This window comes from Phocoena sinus, chromosome 3, assembly GCF_008692025.1.
Source record: "Phocoena sinus isolate mPhoSin1 chromosome 3, mPhoSin1.pri, whole genome shotgun sequence".
Lineage (NCBI taxonomy): Eukaryota > Metazoa > Chordata > Mammalia > Artiodactyla > Phocoenidae > Phocoena > Phocoena sinus.
Window position 1 is genome coordinate 161,864,614 of NC_045765.1, and position 26,745 is coordinate 161,891,358.

A 26,745-nucleotide genomic window follows, 5' to 3' on the forward strand; every position below is an offset into this window, starting at 1 on the left:
AAAATACAGGCAAAAATATGCCTGTTACTGCTCATTCTTCCCAAAACCACAACCCAAGTCTGAGGAAAAGGGCAAACTAGAAATAATGGAAAAATCCCTTTGTACGTGCTCCACTGGCGGCACAAAGCTGCCACGCTACTCAGCTCTAGACGACGACATTCCCACCACAACCTGTGTACGTGGCACGGCATCCCCTGGAGCTGGGCAGTGAACAGCTGTCTGGCTGTACGCATGGCTTGCAGAGTACAGCATCCATGGAAATTTAAGTCAGTGCAAATGAGCAAAGCTTAAATCTACCTGAGTGTATCTTAGGCATTTTCTTACTATCTATAACCAAATGACATTCAATGAAACAAATATAAATCATATAAGGCACACAACAACTGTATTTATTATCCAATTATTAACAAAAAATAAGAATTATTCGGCCAAACACGTACTGCAGCTAGAGGAAGGAAAAGATATGATCCTTACCTGCAGAGGTACGACAGGTCAGCTCCCCTTAACCGAGCAGGCGGGGGGCCCCCTCGGAGCGTTCATGGCCCCTCTGGGTGTGGCTCGCCCTACCCAAATGCTCCTGCTGCCAGGCCTCCCCACTGAGCCCCGCTACACTGTGTGTCCTCCAGAACAGAGACCAGGGGTTCCCACAGCCTGGCACCGAGAGCCTGAATGGAAAAAGTACACTTACAGCTTGGGATGGAGGGGAGCTGAGAAGAGAGCCCCAGGAAGAAAGAACAGCAGGACTCAGAAGTTGTTACAGAATGTATCAGAAAGGAAAAATAAACATAATACAAAGTAGCTGTTGTCATTCTAAACCATTTAAAAATTCCCCATGGATATGTTTTCAAAGCCAAGATAAGGGCCACACAAGAAATTCAATCTTTTTACTTTATAGGAACATTTTTTTTTTAGGAACACTTTTTCTTTTTTTTTAAGTTTTAGTTTTCTATTGGAGTAGAGCCAATTAACAGTGCTGTGATAGTTTCAGGTGCACGGCAAAGCAACTCAGCCATGTATACACATGAGTCCATTCGCCCCAGACTCCCCTCCCATTCAGGCTGCCACATAACACTGAGCAGAGTTCCCTGTGCTATACAGTAGGTCCTTGTTGGTTATCCTTTTTAAATATAGTAGTACATATACACCACTTCTTTCTTTGTTGTTTTTTTTCAATATAACCTTTTATTTTATTTTTTTTAACATCTTTATTGGAGGATAATTGCTTTACATTGTTGTGTTAGTTTCTGCTGTAAAACAAAGTGAACCAGCGGTACATACACATATATCCCCATATCTCCTCCCTCTTGTGTCTCCCTCCCAACCCTCCCTATCCTACCCCTCTAGGTGGTCACAAAGCACCAAGCTGATCTCCCTGTGCTATGCGGCTGCTTCTCACTAGCTATCTATTTTACGTTTGGTAGTGTATATATGTCCATGCCACTCTCTCACTTCGTCCCAGCTTACCCTTCCCCCTCCCCGTATCCTCAAGTCCATTCTCTATGTCTGTGCCTTTATTCCTGTCCTGCCCTGCCCCTAGGTTCTTCAGAATTTTTTTTTTTTTTTTTTTAGATTCCATATATATGTGTTAGCATACAGTATTTGTTTTTCTCTTTCTGACTTCATTCTGTATGACAGACTCTAGGTCCATCCACCTCACTACAAATAACTCAATTTCGTTTCTTTTTTATGGCTGAGTAATATTCCATTGTATATATGTGCCACATCTTCTTCATCCATTTATCTGTCGATGGACACTTAGGTTGTTTCCATGTCCTGGCTACTGTAAATAGAGCTACAATGAACACTGTGGTACATGACTCTTTTTGAATTATAGTTTTCTCAGGGTATATGCCCAGCAGTGAGATTGCTGGGTCATATGGTAGGTCTATTTTTAGTTTTATAAGGAACCTCCATACTGTTCTCCATAGTGGCCGTATCAATTTACATTCCCACCAATGGTGCAAGAGGGTTCCCTTTTCTCCAAACCTTCTCCAGCATTTATTGTTTGTAGATTTTTTGATGATGGCCATTCTGACAGGTGTGAGGTGATAACTCATTGTAGTTTTGATTTGCATTTCTCTAGTGACTAGTGACGTTGAGCATCCTTTCACGTGTTTGTTGGCAATCTGTATATCTTCTTTGGAGAAATGTCTACTTAGGTATCCTGCCCATTTTTGGATTGGGTTGTTTGTTTTTTTGATATTGAGCTGCATGAACTGCTTGTATATTTTGGAGATTAATCCTTTGTCCACTGCTTCGTTTACAAATATTTTCTCCCATTCTGAGGGTTGTCTTTTCGTCTTATGGTTTTCTTTGCTGTGCAAAAGCTTTTAAGTTTCATTACGTCCCATTTGTTTATTTTTGTTTTTATATCCATTTCTCCAGGAGGTGGGTCAAAAAGGATCCTGCTGTGATTTATGTCATAGAGTGTTCTGCCTATGTTTTCCTCCAAGAGTTTTATAGTGTCTGGCCTTAAATTTAGGTCTTTAATCCATTTGGAGTTTATTTTTGTGTAGGGTGTTAGGGAGTGTTCTAATTTCATTCTTTTACATGTAGCTGTCCAGTTTGCCCAGTACCACTTACTGAAGAGGCTGTCTTTTCTCCACTGTATATTCTTGCCTAATTTATCAAAGATAAGGTGACCATATATGCATGGGTTTATCTCTGGGCTTTCTATCCTGTACCACTGATCTATATTTCTGTTTCTGTGCCAGTACCACACTGTCTTGATTACTGTACCTTTGTAGTGTAGTCTGAAGTCAGGGAACCTGATTGCTCCAGCTCCATTTTTCTTTCTCAAGACTGATTTGGCTATTCGGGGTCTTTTGTGTTTCCATACAAACTGTGATATCTTTTGTTCTAGTTCTGTGAAAAATGCCATTGGTAGTTTGATAGGGATTGCACTGAATCTGTAGATTGCTTTGGGTAGTATACTCATTTCCACAATGTTGATTCTTCCAATCCAAGAACATGGTATATCTCTCCACGTTTGTATCATTTTAATTTCTTTCATCAGTGTCTTATAATTTTCTGCATACAGGTCTTTTGTCTCCTTAGGTAAGTTTATTCCTAGGTATTTTATTCTTTTTGTTGCAATGGTAAATGGGAGTGTTTCCTTAATTTCTCTTTCAGATTTTTCATCATTAGTGTATAGGAATGCAAGAGATTTCTGGGCATTAATTTTGTATCCTGCAACTTTACCAAATTCATTGATTAGCTCTAGTAGTTTTCTGGTGGCATCTTTACGATTCTCTATGTATAGTATCATGTCATCTGCAAACAGTGACAGCTTTACTTCTTCTTTTCCAGTATGGATTCCTTTTATTTCTTCTTCTTCTCTGATTGCTGTGGCTAAAACTTCCAAACCTATGTCGAATAATAGTGGTGAAAGTGGGCAACCTTGTCTTGTCCCTCATCTTACGGGAAATGGTTTCAGTTTTTCACCATTGAGAACGATGCTGGCTGTGGGTTTGTCACATATGGCCTTTATTATGTTGAGGTATGTTCCCGCTATGCCTACTTTCTGGAGAGTTTTCATCATAAATGGGTGTTGAACTTTGTTGAAAGCTTTCTCTGCATCTATTGAGTTGATCATGTGGTTTTTCTCCTTCAATTTGTTAATATGGTGTATCACATTGATTCATTTGTGTACACTGAAGAATCCTTGCATTCCTGGGATAAACCCCACTTGATCATGGTGTATGATCCTTTTAATGTGCTGTTGGATTCTGTTTGCTAGTATTTTGTTGAGGATTTTTGCATCTCTGTTCATCAGTGATATTGGCCCGCAGTTTTCTTTTTTTGTAACATTTTTGTCTGGTTTTGGTATCAGGGTGATGGTGGTCATGGTGGTAGAATGTGTTTGGGTGTGTTCCTCCCTCTGCTATATTTTGGAAGAGTTTGAGAAGGATAGGCGTTAGCTCTTCTCTGAATGTTTGACAGAATTCGCCTGTGAAGCCATCTGGTCCTGGGTTTTTGTTTGTTGGAAGATTTTTAATCACAGTTTCAATTTCAGTGCTTGTGATTGGTCTGTTCATATTTTCTATTTCTTCCTGATTCAGTCTTGGCAGGTTGTGCATTTCTAAGAATTTTTCCATTTCTTCCAGGTTGTCCATTTTATTGGCATACAGTTGCCTGTAGTAATCTCTCATGATCTTTTGTATTTCTGCAGCGTCAGTTGTTATTTCTCCTTTTTCATTTCTAATTCTATTGATTTGAGTCTTCCCCCTTTTTTTCTTGATGAGTCTGGCTAATGGTTTATCAATTTTGTTTATCTTCTCAAAGAACCACCTTTTAGATTTATTGATCTTTGCTACTGTTTCCTTCATTTCTTTTTCATTTATTTCTGATTTCATCTTTATGATTTCTTTCCTTCTGCTAACTCTGGGGTTTTTTTGTTCTTCTCTCTTAATTGCTTTAGGTGTGAGGTTAGGTTGTTTATTTGAGATGTTTCCTGTTTCTTAAGGTAGGGTTGTATTGCTATAAACTTCCCTCTTAGAACTGCTTTTGCTGCATCCCATAGGTTTTCGGTCATTGTGTTTTCATTGTCATTTGTTTCCAGGTATTTTTTGATTTCCTCTCTGATTTCTTCAGTGATCTCTTAGTTATTTAGTAGCATATTGTTTAGCCTCCATGTGTTTGTAATTTTTACAGTTTTCTTCCTGTAATTGATATCTAGTCTCATAGTGTTGTGGTCAGAAAAGATAATTGATATGATTTCAATTTTCTTAAAATTACCAAGGTGTGATTTGTGACCCAAGATATGATCTATCCTGGAGAATGTTCCATGAGCACTTGTGAAGAAAGTGTATTTTGTTGTTTCTGGATGGGATGCCCTATAAATATCAATTAAGTCCATCTTGTTTAATGTATCACTTAAAGCTTTTGTTTCCTTATTTATTTTCATTTTGGTTGATCTCTCCATTGGTGAAAGTGGGGTGTTAAAGTCCACTACTATTACTGTGTTATTGTCGATTTTCCCTTTTATGTCTGTTAGCATTTGCCTTATGTATTGAGGTGCTCCTATGCTGGGTGCATAAATATTTACAATTGTTATATCATCTTCTTGGATTGATCCCTTGATCATCATGTAGTGTCCTTCTTTGTCTCTTGTAAGAGTCTTTATTTTAAAGTCTATTGGGTCTGATATGAGAATTGCTACTCCAGCTTTCTTTTGATTTCCATTTGCATGGAATATCTTTTTCCATCCCCTCACTTTCAGTCTGTATGTGTCGCTAGGTCTGAAATGGGTCTCCTGTAGACATGATATATACAGGTGTTGTTCCTGTATCCATTCAGGCAGTCTGTGTCTTTTGGTTGGAGCATTTAATCCATTTACATTTAAGGTAATTATTGATATGTATGTTCTTATTACCATTTTCTTAATTGTTTGGGGTTTCTTATTGTAGGTCTTTTCCTTCTCATGTTTCCTGCCTAGAGAAGCTCCTTTAGCATTTGCTGTAAAGGTGGTTTGGGGTGATGAATTCTCTTAGCTTTTGTTTGTCTGTAAAGGTTTTAATTTCTCCATCAAATCTGAATGAGATCCTTGCTGGGTAGAATAATCTTGGTTGTAGGTTTTTCCCTTTCATCACTTTAAATATGTCCTGCCACTCCCTTCTGGCTTGCAGTTTCTGCTGAAAAATCAGCTGTTAACCTTATGGGGATTCCCTTGTATGTTATTTGCTGCTTTTCCTTTGCTGCTTTTAATATTTTTTCTTTGTATTTAATTTTTGATAGTTTGATTAATAGGTGTCTTGGCATGTTTCTCCTTGGATTTATCCTGTATGGGACTCTGTGCTTCCTGGACTATTTCCTTTCCCGTATTAGGGAAGTTTTCAACTATAGTCTCTTCAAATATTTTCTCACACCCTTTCTTTTTCTCTTCTTCTTCTGGGACCCCTATAATTCGAACGCTGGTGCATTTAATGTTGTCCCAGCAGTCTCTGAGACTTTCCTCAATTCTTTTCATTCTTTTTTCTTTATTCTGCTCTGTGGTAGTTATTTCAACTATTGTATCTTCCAGGTCACTTATCTGTTCTTTTGCCTCAGTTATTCTGCTACTGATTCCTTCTAGAGAACTTTTAATTTCATTTATTGTGCTGTTCATCATTGTTTGTTTGCTCTCTTGTTCTTTTAGGTCCTTGTTAAACGTTTCTTGTATTTTCTCCATTCTATTTAAAAGATTTTGGACCATCTTTACTATCATTACTCTGAACTCTTTTTCAGGTAGACTGCCTATTTCCTCTTCATTTGTTTGGTCTGGTGGGTTTTTACCTTGCTCCTTCATCTGCTGCATATTTCTCTGTCTTCTCATTTTGCTTAACTTACTGTGTTTGGCGTCTCCTTTTTGCATGCTGCAGGTTCGTAGTTCCTGTTGTTTTTGGTGTCTGCCCCCGGTGGCTAAGGTTGGTTCAGTGGGTTGTCTAGGCTTCCTCGTGGAGGGGACTGGTGCCTGTGTTCTGGTGGATGAGGCTGGATCTTGTCTTTCTGGTGGGCGTGACCACATCCGGCGGTGTGTTTTGGGGTGTCTTTGAACTTATGATTTTAGGCAGCCACTCTGCTAATGGGTGGGGTTGTGTTCCTGTCTTGCTAGTTGTTTGGCATGGGGTGTCCAGCACTGGAGCTTGCTGGTTGTTGAGTGGAGCTGGGTCTTAGTGTTGAGACAGAGATCTCTGGGAATGCTCTTGCCAAATGACGTTACGTGGGGCCGGGAGGTCTCTGGTGGACCAATGTCCTGAACTCAGCTCTCCCACCTCAGAGGCTCAGGCCTGACACCCAGTCGGAGCATCAAGACCCTGTCAGCCACACGGCCAGGTACGTGGGGGAGTTTCTTGCCTTTTGGGAGGTCTGAGGTCTTCTGCCAGCGTTCAGTAGGTGTTCTGTTGGAGTTGTTCCACATGTAGATGTACTTTTGATGTATCTGTGGGGAGGACGGTGATCTCCACGTCTTACTCCTCCACTATCTTGAAGGTGTCTCCTCAGGAACACTTCTTTTTACCCAAAAATTATTATGCAGCTTCATCATTTATTTTCTACTCTTAAATGTGAAGTAATTTCCAATTTTCTCTAAAACCTTAACTCTATCATCAAGAACAGAGGTACTCCTGAAAACAGTACATAGAATGTATATTCAAAACTTTGAAAAACAAAAAACAAGAACACCACAGGTTGAGAAGGGAAGCCTAGAAGCCTCAAAATTGTTTTGAGGTAAAAGAAGGAATTAGCCCCTGCAAATATTTTAATTGAGAAAACATTCATGTCAGTGTGTGAATTCTTACACATCTGCTTAAAAATTCACAGTCACATGTACTGCATATGCCATAAAGATGTATTTAATTCAGCAGAAAAGTGAAAATGCCTCCAGTTTTATAAGCCTATGAACAGCCACTGACATAAACTCTGCCAACTATAAAACCCGGACAGCTTCGTGACTGGACAACTGGGCATGATGCTACTGCAGCAGTCTTCACCGTTCAAGACAAGGAAAGGAAACACGCACAGGATCCGTCTAAGTCAAGCCGGGAACACCAGCGTTCCATAAAAATAGCAAGTACTCAGAAAATACTTGGAAAACCGAATGAAAATAAGAGAAGAACGAAAAGGACAAAGAAGAAAGAAAAAATAAAGGAAGGAGGTGGGAGGCATTTCCAGAAATCAGAAGCACAAGAGGAAACAGAGAAACAAAGGGACAAATGAGGACAGTGTGAAAGGCCTTAGAATTACCACTAAAGTAGGGTCTAACAGTCCATCTGGCTCACCCCGTTCCTCCCATTGCATAAGGTATTTCTTCAATGAAATTTTTAGGAAAGACCTCTTTTACACCAAGTATCCTGTTCGAGGTCATCCTGGAAACACGCAGGAGGCACGCAGGCACTGAGCCAATGCAAGCTCACCTTTGCCGTGATCTGGAAGTCCTCGTGCTCCTTCAGCAGCTCCTGGGTGTGCTGGATACTCGAACCTGTGGAGGTGTGTGTGGAAAGGTAGAACTCCCCGCTGTCATGGATCCACTCCAAAGCCTAGAGACGGAAGGAATGGAAACAGGTTCACGGCTCAACGTCAGTGAAGCCAGTCCCAATACCTCAGTATCTCATTTAAACGCAAAGTCACACTCCCAGGCGCATCAAGAAACACTCCCTCAAAGAGAGATGAGCTTCTGAAACATGTACTTAATTCCAAAATTAAAAGTTGACATTCTAGAAAACTGTAATCATGTCACTTAGGCATCAATGATAACAAGCTCAGGAGTTTCTTATAAGCATGAACCAAGGGCCATAAGAGTCCAGTGAATAGCCTCCCTCAAGAATACTGAGAAAGTGTGGGGAACGGGAAGTCTGAGACCCTCGCGTTGCTGAACACTGAGACATTCACGTCACAGGGACTCGACAGCCTTCCTGGGGTGATCTAACTTAAAACAGGAAAAGAAAGCAGATGCAAATTCCCAGCTTTCAAATGTACAGTGTTAGCCGATTCTTCCTATTCCTGCCTTCAGTGAGTCCTGAGGTGTGCACCCACTTCACTGGCCTTCTGGGGGCTCCTACAGAGCGTCATTATGCATAAAGATGCTCTGGGGAGACGCTGGCAGAAGTGGCTTAACCTCCCAGATGTAGGAGAGATGACCCCACCTGGGAAGAAGGGGGCCGGCAAGGTCCAGACTGCAACAGAAGGACACATTCACACTCCTATTCTTTCATGTTTTGAGATGGAAGCCATTTTTTTCCTTCTATGTGCATAGATCTGAAGTGAAATCTTACTTAAACATAAACGTCTGAAAAAGCAACACTATGGAAAAGAAACAAAAACATGGAAGCTTTCATATCTGCCCTTCACAGTATCTTAGTCGTCCGCTGTGATTTGCTGGTCTTGGAACAGAAACATCACCGTCTCTATTAGATACTTCACAGCATTTACGGCATTTTAGAAGAAAAAAATGAAAAGGAAACCACGACCCAGATTACTTACCGCGCAGCTTCCTGGCTGGGAATTTACCTTCGTTTTGCACAAGCATGGCTGCCCCATCTCTGAGACAACACTGCCACTGACAGTGTGTCAAGGCAGAAAGCCATTTTGGTCAATTTATTCAAAGGTCCCTACTTCCTCCGTTCACACAGCGAATCGTGCCCAAGCGCCCTCTATGCAGGCAGGTGCTGAGGGGGGCACTGGGGTGGGAGAGGCTTGGGCCCTGCCCTTGTGACCATGAGGGACCCGCAGGCTGAGAAGGGATGGGCTCAGGAGGAAAGGGGCCCTGCACAGGGGGAGGCTGGAGGTGAGGCTGGAGGGCGACAGGGGGCCCTCGGAGGCCGCAGGCCTTTGGACTTTGGTCTGGAAGTGAATGGGGCTGCCACATGGAAAAGGGACTGCAGTGGAGAGTGAGCGAGAGAAAAGCAACACCGGTTGGCAAACCGGTCCAGGGGGTTCAGATGAGACATGGCTAGGCTGGTACCCGTGATGGCTCTGGGGGCGGAGGAGAGGGCAGATGTGCTTCATCAGGCCCCGATGAAGGGGTGAAGCTGGGAAGATGAGGGAAAGGCGGGAATCAGGTAAGATGAGGGCGGGGACACGGCGGACGGGGAGTCCCAGGTCCACTTCTGCTTTGGTTAAGGCCAAAGTGGAGAGACGCAAGGAGGGAGCTGGGGTTTCTACATCTGGAGACCAGAAATGGAGGTCAGGGCTGGGAGACACCAACAGTGAGAGCTAAGGAGAGAGGAAAGAGAAACAAGAACAAGCCCTGAACTGAAAGCCAACTTTCAGAGGCAGAGGTAAGGGAGAAGGGGCACAGACAGCCCGGGAGGAGCAGCCCCGAGGCAGGAGGTGCCCAGAGCAGAGCAGGGGCTGCAAGTCACCTGCCACAGCCCACCCATAACTCGGTATTTACTGTGGGATTGTTGTTATCGTACAGCACAGAAGCCGACCCTACAGGGCCGTGGGGCTGACGGGCCATCATCTGTAACGGCAGAAACTGAATGATTTTATTTTTGGCATGTGAACTGGCTTTAGGAAAAAGCAACAGCATATTCCATTATTTCTCTCTGTCAAGGGCATTATTTACAATTTTGTTCTCTGTAGCTGAATAACTCCTTGTCTTTCAACAGAGAGATAAACAAAGACGTGAGAAAAGATTATGAAATAGTCTCTAATTAGAAATAAAATCAGGCCCCCATCAATCTGAAATACGATTAGATTATCCTTAAATAAAATGTTAAGAAAATGGAATTTAAACATTAAAAAATACTACCGCTTGCCACCCCTGCTGGGAACATGGTAACTGCATCTGGGAAAGCCAATCAAGACAAGGGAGAGGTCGGGTCAGGGTGCCAGGTTCAGGGACCATGAACTCCTGCTTACGCCCTGGGACACCGAGCTGCTCTGGGCAGCAGGCTGCCCAGTGAGAGACTGACATTTACCAAATTAAACAAAATATGTTCCCCAAGTGAGAAATCTGTGCTGAGGAAAATGTAATCTTTCTTGAGCTAAACGGATTTTATCGAATGCCTATGCTGCATGAGGCACGTGTCAGGTTTCCAGGTGGATCCAGAAGACAGAGCAGGTCACACGCGGTCACCAGGGACCGGCAGCCCTGAGGAGGCCCCGGGGACATGGTGCATGTGAGGTGACTCGCGGGGGCTTCTGAGAACAAGCCTTCTCCCTCCCGCTCCCTCCTGACCCTCCGAATTCTGGACTAATGGGCACGGATTCCTAGGCTACTGTTAAGGCCAGAGAGAAGTGACAGGCATCTTCCTGTCTGAGTTACAGTCAGACAGACTTTACCCTAAAATGATCTCCACGACTGGCCATCGACCCCAGAATGACTTCCGGCAGGCGGGGGAGGGGAGGGGAACACTGCAAACGTACCCTCTTGAGGTCTCTGCCTTAGCCAAATGTGTGACCTTTTTTTGAGTATACTGAATTCTGAGAAATTCTGCCACATTTCTTACTTAATTTTAGCTCAGTTTATCGGAAAAACAAAATTTTGTCTTGAAGATATAAGTACGCCAACGTGGAAAACTGCCCACCGTATTATCTTACAGTGACTTAAATCATCATGATCACGACTGCTCGCACTTCGCTGTCTTAACTGTGGGGTGACGGCAGCTCGGCAGAGCTGAATGGCACACCCGCTGAGGCCAAAATCACTGAGTAACACACTTTTACGAGGCTGGGGGGTTTTCTGGCAACAAACGGTCAAGTAAAAGGCAAGGCTGTTCTGACGATCAGGGAGTGGTTTTCCATCTGCTGCCATGTCAGAAGCTGCCCGTCTGACGATGGAGGCCTGGGCACGGGGAGGAGGGCGCCAGGAGGGCTGTGTGATGGCTGACCTGCTTGGCGCTTCGCTCAAAGACCACGTACTGCTGGCACTGGTCCAGCCGCCGCTTCCTCATGGTCCAGTAATGCAACACCCTGTTCTCCCGCTGGAAGAGTTCATTCAAGATATCTGAGAGAATGAAGAGAAAGCCGCATGTTGGCGCTGGCCATCAAGCACAACACCCACAAAATCCCATTCATTTTTATTTAAAGACATTTTAATGCAAATGCCGTGGTGAGCCAGAGTATAGTCACTGAGCCGCACGGCCTGCCTGCCTGGCCTCCTTGACACGCCTGTCCAGACCTCTCCTCGTTCTCTTACTCCAGTTTACACTTAGGACTGACATCACCCGACACTCGAGTTGGCCTCTAATCCCTCAGGTCGGCTGGGTCAGTGGGATAGCTACTGAGTCCCCTGCTGGGGCAATCTGACAATGGCTGGAAAAACACCAGTATTAGACGTTTTGCGCAAGACCATGAGAACCTTCCTGCGGAAGGAATTTAGTATACATCAAAAGATGTCAGATGAAACAGTGGAGTACTAGAAGAAAACGATGGGGGCTTTAAAAACAAAACCAAAAACAAACCCTTAGGAGAGGGAAGGAAATGAAGTTGAGAAGCACGAAGCTAGAAAGGAAAAGTTAAAACAGCAATCAGATTACAAGAGAATTAAAAATCTCATAACCAAATAACAACCGCCATAAAAATATGACACAAGTAAAAAGCCAGGAAAAAACTACTGGGAACATAGAAGGTAGATCTAACTTACTTAATAGTCAACAGGAAAATATGAATAGTCTGTTAGCAAAGCGAGCAAAGCATATAAACATGGAGGTCATGATTATATGAAATGAAATATGGCCACTAAAAATACAGAAACGTTTCGTCTCACTCAAACAATGAGACCAGTTTACACCACTCCCTGGCAAGGACTATGCTGCCCAGGGCTAGAAGGGACAGAGGAAACCTGTATGCCTGTATTATTGGGGGAGGAAAATGGAGCACAACCCCTGCAGAGGTCATCTGGTGACAGGTAACGACACTGAGTGGTGCGCACCCTTGAACCAGGAATTTATCTTTCAGATACGGTGCTGGCACAAGCTCTCGACACAATTTGCACACAGATGCACACACGCTGAGGTGCTGTTCGGAAAAACTGGCAGCAACGTATGAGCCCATTGATTAGGGGTCAGATTAAATCAATTACGAAGTCGCCATACTGGACGTTAAAAGTAACAGAGCAGATCTCCAAATTCTGATATAGAATGAGATTACTACTAAGCGTAAGAAGAAAATTGCAGGGGAATATAGTCCCACTTCAAAAAAAAACTTAAAAAGCCAGATGGGTGAGTTGAAGCTACACGTTTGTATCTCTCTGCATATTTCCATTTATGTGCATAGAAGGATGCACACAAAGGTCTTCACAGTGGTTACCACTGGCAAAGGAATTTAGGTAATTTATATACATTTGTACACTTTAAACATTCTTTACAGTGAGTCTGTTTTACTCTAGAAGTTTACAAAGTAAACAGATAAAAAAAACTTCAGAAAAAGATTCCCTGACTGAAATTGCAAATCAAATAAGTGGTACCTGGAATATAACTTTATTGGAAAACTTTAAAAATAATAACCTCTCCACAAATATTTACCGAGTTCCTCATAGGCTGAGTACTTTGTGAGAAACAGGAGCCTGCGAGCAGCATGTACCCGCCAGCTCACTGGTTGGTCCTGTTACATTATCTTTGCTCGACTGAAAAGTGAACTAGTTTAGTGAAGCAAATTAGCACTGCAATTTGAAGCCTGTCAAAAAATAAGCTACCACTTAAATGAAAGGAAAACGAGCGTAAGTCTTTTCTAGTCTCTTATTTCCGTAGCCTCTGCCTGGGGCAGGACTGAAGCTCAGGTGAGGATTAAAGCTGATAGAACAGGGCCTGAATACCGAGACCGTTTTCAACAATTCTCCTCATTTTCTGAGGACCCACTTCCATGTCATTTCAATTAAACTTGTAAAAAAAATTATGATTAAGTTTAAAATGATGTATCACCTGGATGCATTTTCACTGCAAAATATTCAATCAGAATTCTACAGCATAAAAATCATCAGTACCCTTAACTTCCACCCATGACAACCCTACTTAGAGTTTAGTATAATTGTTCCCAGGTCTTTTTCTATGCGTGTGTGTGTGTGTGTACAGTTCTGTACATTTTTAAACTCAAATGATACCCATCTATCTATATAACATTCTTTGGCAATTTGCTTTTATTAATAATGCTTTAAGTATATAAAACTGATACATTATAGCAATGAAATGGGTATATAATTGTTGTGATTTAAACTTTTAGAAGTATTTGGCCTGTAGATAATTCTGGCTTTCATTTTTTCCCGATTTATATTTTCACTTACTTTTAACAAAACAGTCGATGCCAATAAATACCCTGAGCATGCTGCATTTTCTCCCTGTTTATATTCTTCAACTTTATTCAATAAATTATCAAGCTATATATTTGTTTAATATTTTATTATTAAAATAAGATAACTTAGGAGAACTTTAATGATATGAAAAAGGACATTCCAAAGGAAGCCCTGGACCAAGATTTTAGAACATGTCTTGTCAAGCTCATCCGTCAGCTGACTCCTAGGTGTACTCACTTTTCACTTGTTGTTCAGGGGCTTTGATATGTGTCACCATTCCAGGCATGTTCACGCTGTTCCTGTGCAGGTATTTCAGGAAGACATCTGCATTCCTCCTAGCAAGCGTGCAAGCCTAAGAAATAATACAGAGCAACGTGTTCTTGTGACTCATACAGACATGCATCTTCAGTGTATATGGATGACATCATGTGGCTCTAACGTAGGTCTTAATCTAAAGCGTTCATCTGGTCAATCTGTGTCTGGAGAATACATAGGATAAATCCTATTTCAACTTAAAAAAAAATCTGTTTCGGAGCCCTTGCTCTGCTGAACCCAGCTGCTATGTTGAGAGCTGCCCCATGGTAAGGTCCAGGTGGCCAGACACTGAGGGTGACCCGTGGCCTGCAGCCCGAGAGGAAGTAAAGCCTAGTCGAGCCTTGAGGTGACCACATCCCTGACCAACAACTTGATCACAGTCTTGGGAGAAACCCTGAATCAGAGGACCTGGCTAAGCTGCACCGGGATGTCTATAAAGGGCAGACAGTAAATATTTTCAGCTCTCCGAGTCATGTGGGCTCCATCTCTCTGTTGCAACTACTCAACCTGCCCATTGTAGATGAAAGCGGCCTCGACTGATAAATGGGAGTGGCCAGATTTAGCCCTCAGGGCTTAGCTTGCTAACCCTTGGTTTAAGCCATTGAATTGTGGGGTGGTTTGTTATTGTGGTAATAGAAAACTGATATTCCATATTTGTAAACCGAATAAGTAATTTCATTCATGTATTTAAAGAAGTTTTATTTAAGAGAAAAGAGATATAAATAAGAAATCAAAATGGTTCAGGAAAAAAATCCCTTAATTATAATAGAATTGGAAATATCTTGCACATTTCCTAGCCCAGATCTGGAATCAATCTTTTTTTTTTTTTTTTTTAAATTATTTATTTATTTGGCTGCTTTGGGTCTTAGTTGTGGCATGTGGGATCTTCGTTGAGGCATACGGGCTTCTCTCTAGTTGTGGCGTGGGCTCCAGAGCGCACAGGCTCAATAGTTGTGGAGCGTGGGCCTAGTTGCCCCGCAGCATGTGGGACCTTAGTTCCCCGACCAGGGATCGAACCCACGTCCCCTGCGTTGGAAGGTGGACTCTCAACCACTGGACCATCAGGGAAGTCCCTGGAATCAATCTTTTTTTCAAGGAGTTCGGTCTCCTTCTTGGGGTAAATGGCACTGAAAACCCACAATGTGGGCACTAGAGATGCTCGTTATCATTGGGCTGGTCATCGTTCCTAGGCCTTTTCAGTAGATGGAGCTGCAACACCTTTTTTTTTTTTTTTAATTAAGAGAAAAATACATCATGAGTCTGTACTGATAAGACCGAAATAAGTTGTCCTTCCAAACAGCAAGGAGGCCGTAAAGACTGCTAGGGTTACATCAAAAGGACATCTGAGCCAACCTGACTTGAAGGGGCTCCCACTAGTGGGACAAGTTGAATACAGAAAGATAAATGACTGTAACTGATTGAAACACACCAAATGTTAAAATCCAGGATGATACTAAAAGAACAAATTAATCATACGCAGAGATTGCTAGGGCAACAGATCATTCTTCTGAAAATCATAAACAAAGGGAAGGAATCAAGCATTTACCTCCCCCCCACCCTTTTCTTTGACAAACTCTATTTTAGCATAACTAAATAGCTGAGGAGGGAATAACTGCAGCTAATCAAGGCAGAAAGAATGATAGAATGCCACCATTTTGCAACTCCTAATGAAACAATATCACCACTGGCTACCAAACCCAGTGGGTGAAAGGCTGATGGGGAAGTACACAATGGATGACATGGACTTACGACGTCTGAAGCACTGAAAAACCCTCATGTCACAGAGACAGCCGGAGAAGCAGACCTGTGTGTGTCCTGGAGCAATGCCGTTGGAAGTACACACCACCACCCATCAGGTACCCTAAGTGTACCCCACACACTCACTTAAACCTGAACCGGGTCAAGGCCCTCAACACAACTAACAGAAATGCAGAGAATCCGGGATGGTGCTAAATGACTCTACAGGATGCAATTACCAAATCCAGAGTGAGGGAAATTCCACAGTATGAATAACTTATTTCTTCAATTAACAAATGCTAATAAAAGGGAGGGTGGGATTTAGACTGAAAGAGACTTAAGAGACATACCAATCAAATCAATGCATGGTCTTGTTTGGATTTTGATCAAGACCACATATAAAAACACATTTATGGGACAATCAGAGAAATGTGAACACTATTGGATTTTATATAAAATATGAGTTACTGTTAATTTTTCAGGTCCAATAATGGTACTGTGGTTGTAGAATGGTTTTAGAAAGGTGGAATTTAATGCTTAGATACACACAGAGGTCTTTATAAATAAAATGGTGTAATATCTAGAATTTAAAATAATCCAGTTAAGGTGGGCATATGCCCATATGTTGGTAATTATTGAAGCTGGGTGAGAAGTACATGGGGGTTCATTATCCTTTCTCTTAATTTCCATAAGCATTTTTAAACTTCCATAATAAGTTTAAAGATATCCAATACACCAAAGACATAATCCTAGTTGAATGAAAGAATCTGACCAGGTCTGTGATTATTTTTGTTTTGTAATTTTACCTAAATATCTTTCTTAATTATATTAACTAAGTAGTATGTAATTTTGTTTTATACTAAATGGATTCCAGAGAAAGAGAGGCAATTGTAACGATTCCACCTCAAAACATCCCAGTAGTGGTGGACCTTTCCTAAACTTAAACAGCACCAACAAGCAGGGGTGGGGCTTTCAAGGTCCTGTTTGGAATCCTTACAACTAATGACCCTGAGAAGCTCCAACTGTTTTCCCACCTTGATTTGCTTAAAAAGAAAATCTCTGTGGTGGAAGCTCATAATAAGTTACCAGGTAAGAATTTTCGAAGAGTTACAATTTGTTCTCCCAGACTAAACAATAACTCTCTGTCAGCTCAGAGGATCACCTTCAGAAATGAAACAGAAACCGAAATGATTAAATGTGACAGGAAATGGTGTCAGAGAGGTCAGGATGCTGGAGCAAGGAGGAAAACTAAACCAAGTAACATGGAAAGTAAACACCACACCTAGTTTTCATAGGTCTGAGTGGCCACCAGCAGAACCTCAGGAGAACTTTTTCACAAGTGAAAGAATGCACCGTGGAAACATTCAAAGTCAATGTATCTAAACATTTTGACCACTTTTTAAAATTTAATTGTTGCAAAGCACACCAGTGACTCAGGTATGGACTATATATACAAATGACAAAGCAGGCTTGATAAGTGCCTCATTTAAAGCTTCTCAGAGTTAAAACTTTCAGCCAGGCCTTGAATGGGATTAAATTTCTCTTGCAGGAAACACTTCCTGAATAAGTACAGTATTAGTAACTGGTCCTGTGAACCACAAGGGGTGTTCCTGCTTTGTGTCCACTCTACACTGGGCTCACACGTGTTCTGAGACAGTCTTTATTCCTCAAAAGGCTGAATTTCCAAAGGAAGATTATTTTAAGCTCTAGGCATTTTTGTTCCCCCAAATCAATCTCTCTGCGTGTCTGTTCAGGATCACTTGGTATTGTGACTTCCACCCGATCTTTATGTACACAGGTTTCTATCTAGCTCTCTGCCTGTGGAAACTAGAAGGAGAGTACAAATGACAACTGAAACAAGATTTTAAGATCTCCAATCAGCTGACTTATGGCTGAGGCAGGGTCACCGCGATCTCTCTCCAGGGCAGGGGTGCTGCGAGGCAGGCGGGGCCGGAGGAGTGGCCGCAGCTGCGGGACTGACGGTCCGGACGCCCCACCGGCTCAGGTGGACCCCCGGGGGGGCTGCGAACCCCGTCACTGAGGCACCACACCCGGAAGGCCGGCTCCGTACCTTCAGGAACGCTTCCTTCTGCTCAAGGTGCTTGCTGATCATCGGGGTGACGTGGTCCGTCTCGGAGTTGGGGCCCAGCTTGTCGGCCCCCCCGCACCAGTCCTCCTCTCTCTTGTACTCCTGCTCCAGGCTCTCGAGGACACTGCAGACCTGCGGCAGGAGAGAATCCGGGCTCAGAGGGACCACTCGGCACCCATGGGATGACGAGTGCCGGCCCGAGGGCCGGGACCACCACCTGGCGTGCGGCCACGCAGGCTTTCAGAACAAGGCCAAAATACAAGGTGAATTTCCCGCCTCCCTCTGCCCTGTGTCAGGCCATCCATCTAAATGAGAGGAAAAGGGACATCTCCTCAGATCCTTTCCGACCTGCTCTCTGTGATACGTAAGGGAGCCCAGGACTGACCGGCGAGGTAAGGACTGAGCCGCGCCGTGCAGTCAGGCTCAGCAGGCGGCAGCGGCGGGGAGCCCTACCTGCTCCGAGGTCTTGTAGAAGGCCACGGACGCGTTCACCAGCTTCAGCCGGTCCTCCATCTTGAGCATGAGCTGCTGCCAGTGCGAGGCCACCTTCTCGGCACAGTCCCGGATCATGTCCATGTCGTAGTGGTTGGCCTGCAGCATGGCTTCTGCCTTCTGCTGCACCTGCAGTGCGCTCTGGTGGGTCTTCTAAGGGGGGGAGAGAGCGGAAAGCGCTTCAGCGGGGGTGTCGCGCACTCACGGGGAAGGAGCGGGAAGGCCGCAGCTCTTCCGTCTGCTCGCTTTTACGGGAACGACTTCAGTTAACACTCACTAGGACGCTTCGAAAACCACAGCTGACAGGTTAGTTAAAAAAAAGCTTTTACGCCTACCAACAACTATTTATATTTATCCAGGGAATGATGAAATGCCTTAGGACTTTCCAGAATGGGGTCTTGGTTGTGGACTTTCCAGCTTTTGAGAGATAGCAGGAAAAACCCTTAGCAGCCAATATTCTAAAAAAGCTGTTGAAATGTTCCAAGTTTATTATTCCTGTTGATTCTCCTTATAATAGCAGCCAGGGGCTAATGAACAAGTGGAGAAAAAGGTGGCCTAAGTGAATGCTCTTTATTTCCCTTTTACCTTAAACTCTGGACTCGAGTAAAAGGTTTTCAAAAACTACTGATTTAAAAACAGAGAAAGAGAGAAACACAGTTAAAAGCTAAAAATGAACCAACTGTGTTCTCTGGAGGTCCATGCCAGACAATGCATCTATGAAAACAAACTGGCAAATCCGGTAACAACTCCTGCCCTCGCATCCTCACCAGAAGCTTCTGTGAGGGGCTGAGGTCAGGTTCCTCAGGGAAACCAGAGGGCCCGGCAGGGCAGCCGTCAGGGGGAAGCACATGGGTCTCTGTGGACACAGAGTTTTCTCTTTTTTTAAACAATGGCAAAATTTTGCATTTCACCTGAAGTGGTACTAATGGCCCCATAAAACACTGTACCCAGCGTAATCCTGTCCGTTACCCAGACGGTGAGGCACACCAGTGATTTAATTACTAGAAGGCACTTGGCACACGGTACGATTTTCACAAGATTCACCCAGAGTCTGGGCTTCAGGGAGAAGTGTTAGTGTCTGTCCACTGGCGCTGAATAGTTGAGAGTTAATTAATCTAGGGAAGACATTAATGGTAATTTCTTTGGTTTTCATCTCTGGCTGAGAATATGTATATAACTAGAGCAGGAAACAAGTTTTCTATCATCAAATGCTCTCTTTCCCTTGACTGTGCCTTGAGACCACCTGTCACAATCATTAACTCCCCCAACCCTCCAAAAATACTCTAAAATGAATTAATCCATATGCTGTGAGAGTGACTGGCCGAGCCATTTTGCTGAAGTCCCGGCACAGCACTGACCCCGTCGAGGCACAAAACCCTCTGGTGAGGGACGCTGCTTTTCCCCAGGGTCACAGGAGCTCTGTGCACAGCACTGTTTATGGGGGAAAGGGAACTGGTGATCGGCACCCGGTCCTGAAGAGCCACCCCGAGTGCCCTGATTTTTCAAGACCGGTTACACAGCAGCAACTGTGTCTATAACATCAGCAAAATGTGAAAAACCTCAGCTGAGACCCCAGCTCGGGCTCCCTGGTGCCGAGATGTTCCCGACAGGTGAGGTGCATCCTGCCAGGGACCTGACAGCACGGGGACAGCAAGAGCCACCCCCGGCCTCTGGGACCCTTGCGGTGAGGTCGCCCTGGTGGGCATGGACAGCCTCCCATCACTGCAGTTGCCAGACTGCTTCCCCCCTCTTGTAACGAACTGCAGGCTCGTAAGCGCAGCTGTTTGGGGTTCCACTGAACCCCCTTCGGCTCCCAGGGTCAGTGCCGTGTGAGGGGACTTAACAGGCTGGTCCTGAGGTTGGAGAGGCCGGGTTCCGAGGCCAGGCCGGGCGTCCGCACCTCGATGGCATGCTGGAACTGTTCGTGCTCCCTCTGCAGCTGCTCCGCCTCCTGCAACGAGCTGGCCGTGATGAGCCCGGCGTTCAGCATTGACTCCCCGTTCCGGATCCAGCCCAGCACCTGAAACACGACACAGGGAACTCCATGCAGCAGCCCCTCTGGGGCATCCAGGCCACGGAGCAGCAGTGACGCAGTCCGAGTGCGCGGCGGTCGAGCTGCTCACTTAGCTACGAAGCAGGGATTTCCTCGTGATCCTACTGCCAACAGCCTGCTACCCTTCCCTGGTATCTGATCGTTAAGTGCTGCATTTTAAAATTAGTTCTGTCATGTTTAGTTTCAAGTGGGAGCTGGAAAAGGTGGAGGGTCCGGAGGATTGATCATTCATCCACAGGTCAAAACAGACTGAGGATCACATACGAGAAAACCTACAATTGCAAAGAATTCCCTGATACTCAAAAATATATATCTTTCACTCCTTTTAGGCCTCATGGACATGCAGAATTAGCAAAGTGCTTGATAAGGGAACTGTTTTGATGTCACTAATGTATTTTCCACTTTAGAGTCAGTGTTAAGACAGCACACTGACCCAAGGATGAATTTAGCTGTTGGCTAATGCTCAGGGCACACCACCAGATTCTTAGCATCACAGAATGAGAAGTCAGTTCTGACCATGGAAGCCGCAGGGATGTGGAAGGTCATTCTGGGTAATCATTTGTGGCAGAAACTGCTGGTTACTTAACCAGTACCTAGTTTCTTCATGTCCTTTACTCAGAAAATCCCAACTTGGGAAAGAGCTTAAAATAAAGCTAGTTCTCAGCTCCTATGACAGCTTGGTTGCAAATATGACACAATTCTAGCCACTGAGATCAAAGCTGGGGCTTCTGGGCCATTTGGGGAACACATTTCTTTTCTGATCCAGGTGCTGCCTCTTTCTTGATATGCTTTCCCTTCCTGATACCTGGAATGTGGAGGTGATAATTGGGGCTACAGCAGCCATTTGGCAACCATTAAGCACCTCCAATCAAACAAACAGATGCCTTTCTACACAACTACAAGAATCCCAGAAAGCCATACTTCCGTGGTCTCCCTGCTCACGTGATAAAATGTCACAGACATGCTAAATATACATATGCACGGAATCCCACTGGCACTGAACCAAAAGCAATCTCTTCCAAATGTCCTGTTTTTATTTTGCCATGCTATCTGGGAGATGGGAGTATCGTATCCTGAGAACACAGGAAGACCCAAGCCATACACAGCCTGTGATCCCGGCCAGACTGATAACAGTCTATTTGGGGAAAAAAAATAAATCATATAGTTATTCAGCCCGGGAAGCAACGTGGTCAGGGTTTCAGGCAAGAGACGACCAATAACAAAACAAGCTAAGTGGAGGTGACTCTCAAGTGACCAGTTGCTGGGTGACGAAGGCTTTTCCACTCCAGAGTAAACACAGAGCTGCCCAGGCACTGGCTCAATTTTACACACTAGCTGTGGTGTGTCGGCGGTGTGTTGTATTCTACACCAGGACAGCTGTGTTCTGATCAGGGACAATCTGCCCCAAGGCTTACACATCCGAGCTACCAGGAGAGCACTCATCGAGCGCTCGCTTGTCGGCTGGGTCCCCTTCACTCCGCACATTCGTTTACCTGCTTCACTTCGGCCTGCAGGTGGCGGAGCTGCACACACTGCTCCAGGTGCTTCCGATGTTGCTCGGCTGCTAAATCCAGCTCCTGCTGCTTCTCGTGGAGAAACTCCAGCAAGTCCTGGACCCGGGTGGCCATGTCTACGTCTCTGTCGCAAAGCAGCTCCACGCCTGCGGACATTGAAGGGAGGCCCGGAATTCAAACAGCACTTCAACCTGTTCTTTTCTTTTTGTTTTTTTAAAAATATCTTTATTGGAGTATAATTGCTTTACAGTGGTGTGTTAGTTTGTTTCTGCTTTACAACAAAGTGAATCAGCTATATATATACATATATCCCCATATCCCCTCCCTCCTGCGTCTCCCTCCCACCCTCGCTATCCCACCCCTCTAGGTGGTCACAAAGCACCAAGCTGATCTCCCTGTGCTATGCAGCTGCTTCCCACTAGCTAGCTATTTTACGTTTGGTAGTGTATATATGTCCATGCCACTCTCTCACTTCGTCCCAGCTTCGTCCCACCATCCGTGTCAAGTCCATTCTCTACATCCGCATCTTTATTCTTGTCCTGCCCCTAGGTTCAATAGAACCATTGTTCTTTTTAAGATTCCACATATATGTGTTAGCACACTGTATTTGTCTTTCTCTTTCTTACTTCACTCTGTATGACAGACTCTAGGTCCATCCACCTCACTACAAATAACTCAGTTTCATTTCTTTTTATGGCTGAGTAATATTCCATTGTATATATGTGCCACATCTTCTTTATCCATTCACCTGTCGATGGACGCTTAGGTTGCTTCCATGTCCTGGCTGTTGTAAATAGTGCTGCAATGAACATTGTGGTACATGTCTCTTTTTGAATTATGGTTTTCTCCAAAGAAGATATACAAATTGCCAACAAACACATGGAAGGATGCTCAACATCACTAATCATTAGAGAAATGCAAAGCAAAACTCAATGAGGTATCACGTCGCACAGATCAAAAAATCTACAAACAATAAAGGCTGGAGAAAGTGTGGAGAAAAGGGAACCCTCTTGCACTGCTGGTGGGAATGTAAACTGATACAGCCACTATGGAGAACAATATGGAGTTTCCTTAAAAAACTAAAAACAGAACCACCATACGACCCAGCAATCCCACTACTGGGCATATACCCTGAGAAAACTGTAACTCAACCTGTTCTTAAGGGAGCATGACGTACACGCTGCATTTGTGAACTACCTGCCCGGCGCCGGGCCAAGCCATTACTGTGAAGGCCAAGTTTGAGGAGGTCAGAGGCAGCAGAGGAGGTTTATGCCTGCCTCCGAGCATGCCTCAGAGGATAAATTCGATGTGGTCCAAAGCCACATATAACGTACAGCTAATCAAAGCAAACCCATTTCCTATCAATCTACTTCTGCTCCTACACTGATATCTGGTGAAAGTGAGTCCTTTTTAAATGCGCAAACTTCGGTTTGTTTCCGTTGTTACCCACTGTATACTCGTTCACTCTTGAGGAAGCATTTAATTTGACTTGTGTAAAATGAGTAACGTAGGACACAGGTTGTTGCTAAGTTTCTAACACTACAGTTCCGTCTACGTTTTTGAGCCTATAGTGACATCTGCTGGTAAAATATAAAACTAAGAAAAAAATAAAGGACATGAAAATATTTTCTTGGGGTTTACATTTCATTCGTGGAGATCCAACAATATATAATTTGTAAAACTAAAGTTCGTGCCACTTGAAATAACACGCAGGAATATTAAGGGTAAGTACAATAGTCAATGTTAAATGTGATCGTATTATGTGGGTGAAAGAAAGCAAAACGTTTCCTTTCAGAGAGCAGGTACTTATAACACCGCAATCACAGGGGTAAGTGACCTGCGCACACCCTGAAAGGAACCGGATGCGTTCCTGCGGGGACACGAAACCCGTCCCAGGGCGGAACGCGCTGCTCACCAGAGGCCTGCACTTCATTGACATACTGCAGGAGGTCCTGCCCTTGGTGGATGACGTCGAAGGTCAGGTTATTCATGGTCAGAGCCTTGTCCGCGTGGTGCTGCAGGCGCTGCTCTGCTATTGTGAGGTCCTCCGTGTCAAAGTCATTCATTTGCTGAGAAAGCTCGTCGTTCCAAGACTCAAGGTCTGAGATGATCTGACAGAGGAAAGTATCTGCTTAGGACCAAGACTTAAGAAATAAATAACTGCTGTGACGTCTCACTGTGCCAGGTAGGGGAGGAAGAGAATAAGGTGACTGTGTCAAAAGGACACAGGAGCCAGGTGACTGGGACCATTAGACCCTAAAAAAATTTACCACAATTGAAAAAAATACACAGAATATACGAAAGTCCATTAATTCCTAATGATGTTAAAAAAAGAGCTAAAAAGCCAGAAATTAATGAAAAGCTCTTTGGTTTTGATTAAAGGGAACCAACCTTCATCCACAAAATTGGTTCTTAAAGGAGAAATTTATTTAAGCACACCATGATGAAGGAAAGTTCCTCTTTACACTTAAATCTAGCTATTAAATGTAGAAATAATAAAATTAAAAAACTTCTTTGTAACCAAAAAAAAAAAACTACTACTACTACTACACCTGTTCAGGTAAAAGTCATCAGCGCCCAGTGAACTATCCCGAGAGGCTGACGGGGACCAGGCTGCACCTCCTGCCCCAAAGACCGCCCGCAGAATCCCTGCAGATGCGGGACCAGACAGCACACGCCTCCTGACAGGAGCAACCATGCTGAGCCACCTGCGCAGCTTCTGGTACCAAAATGAACCCGAACCTGACTGGGTCTTCCCATCTGCCTTCTAAGGTTATAGGAAATGCCGAAGAAAGACCAGCAGTTAAACAGCCTACCAGAGATCAAGTGAGAAAATGCAAAACGAGGGACCTGGTTCCTCTGACAACTGAACGTTATTTCAACAAGTCCCAACACGGGGAAAAGAGAAGGGCGGATGGGGGGAGGATTCTAGATGAAAAGGCTAACCACCAAATGCAGGGGCAGACCCCATGTGCCTCTTCTCTGCAGTACTTGCAGAAATCTGAACAGAGGCTGGGCATTAGCAGACAACAAAGCATCACTCTTAACAGCGAGGTGCTTAGGATATGGTTATGCAAGAAAATGGCCTGTTTTTCAGAGATATTCACAAAGCCTTTAGGATCGAAACATGATCAGCTGGCAGAGATTTCCTCTGCAACACTACAGCACAGCAACAGCAAGAGGATACTTGACGTAAGAGGGGCAAACTCATGTTGAATTTACAGGACAGGCATCTGGAAGGTCATTGTACTATTCTCGCTACTTCTGTGTAGTTTGAAAACTTTCATGCTATACTTTTTAAAAACTAAGACCAAAAATTATGAAATCCAGAAAGGAGGAGAAAAACTTCTTGTGAAAGAATATTATACTCCACACTTCAATGAAATAGCATTTCCCATGGATCCTCATTTACTTTGTCCACAGGAGCTGTAAGTTTGAGAATTTGAGAACGTGAGAGAGTTTACACAGAATCCAGCTGGGAGATGGGAAGTAATAAACATCTTAAGGCTTCTCCAAATTCCTATTGCCCAAATCTTCCTGATTTCTTCCTTTTATTACTTGGTCTCCATAATATATGTGCACATTATATTAATTTATTAAATTATATCAATTTATAAAGTAATCATTTTAAACAACGCCAAATTAGACACAAACCAAGAGGCTACGAGAAAAATATTTTTTAAAAGGAAGGAAATTACCATAACTTTAATCTTTATTTCTATTCTAAGGGGAATTTTTAAAATTAATTAATTAATTGTATGTATTTATTTTTGGCTGTGTTGGATCTTTTGCTGCTGTGCATGGGATTTCTCTAGTCGTGGTGAGTGGGGGCTACTTTTCATTGCGGTGCGCGGGCTTCTCTTGTTGTGGAGCACGGGCTCTAGGTGCACGGGCTTCGGTAGTTGTGGCTCGCGGGCTCTAGAGCGCAGGCTCAGTAGCTGTGGCGCACGGGCTTAGTTGCTCCGCGGCATGTGGGATCTTCCCGGACCAGGGATCGAACCCGTGTCCCCTACATTGGCAGGCGGATTCTTAACCACTGCACCACCAGGGGAGTCCAGGAATTTTCTTTCTTAATGTTTGTTTGTTTTCTGACACTGAAGGAGAAGAGAGTTAGGTGTGGTGGTGAGTTACAGACTCAGCGACAGTGCCTCATGGAGACAACATTAGGCTCAAAAAACACTCAAGAAATGGACAATAAACAAAGGTCGATGTGCTAAAAGCAGCAAGATTCAAAAACACTCACTGAGCACAAAGAAACGCTGGCGATGGTCAGGATCCAGGATCATCAGGAAAAATCCTGCCCTCACGTTCAGCATTGTTAATAACCACACAAGCCAAGGAAAGAAATCTGTGGCACAAACAAAGCTCCAGAAAGTGGAAGGCTTTTTTGAACAGAGATTCTTTGAAGAAATATCTTTGACACAATTTTTTTTAATGTAGCCCCGAACTTTTAGAAAGTCTGTTTTCCTTTCTAAATGCAGACAGTTATGACTGTTCTCCGTAACTAAACTGTCACAAGATGCTAGTGTAAGGCTTTTGTTGTTCTTTTTAGACCAACACAGCAGATTTTATATGGAATATTTGGAGACTGAAATAGCAATATTCTAAGCCATAAGAAACCCTGTTCCACTTCTGAGAGATGGAAATGCTATTTCAACTGAAATACAAGTGATACGGGGGATTTTTCTCACTGACCAGGTAACAGATGAATTTCTGACACAAAGATAACTCCATGCCTCCTATGGGCAGTCAGAGGGGGCACCTTCCCAGACAGGAGAGGAAATCCCTGCAGAGCCTAAACTGCTCAACTTTTCACATTTTCAGGATTACTCCA

At 43.8% G+C, this 26,745-nt stretch overlaps 1 protein-coding gene across 6 annotated transcripts in view; it reads right to left on the minus strand.

Annotated features, from left to right (window-relative positions):
* Positions 1 to 26,745, minus strand: part of TRIO (trio Rho guanine nucleotide exchange factor) — a 374,356-nt gene that overhangs the window by 111,660 nt on the left and 235,951 nt on the right. For all 6 annotated transcript variants that reach the window (XM_032626733.1, XM_032626732.1, XM_032626734.1 and 3 more), the window contains 8 exons: positions 23,827 to 24,022; positions 21,891 to 22,057; positions 20,245 to 20,364; positions 18,306 to 18,497; positions 17,835 to 17,984; positions 13,949 to 14,063; positions 11,313 to 11,428; positions 7,893 to 8,015 (listed from right to left, as the gene is read on the minus strand). In XM_032626733.1, coding sequence (XP_032482624.1) covers positions 7,893 to 8,015; positions 11,313 to 11,428; positions 13,949 to 14,063; positions 17,835 to 17,984; positions 18,306 to 18,497; positions 20,245 to 20,364; positions 21,891 to 22,057; positions 23,827 to 24,022 — 1,179 coding nt within the window. The remainder of the gene's footprint in view (positions 1 to 7,892; positions 8,016 to 11,312; positions 11,429 to 13,948; positions 14,064 to 17,834; positions 17,985 to 18,305; positions 18,498 to 20,244; positions 20,365 to 21,890; positions 22,058 to 23,826; positions 24,023 to 26,745) is intronic.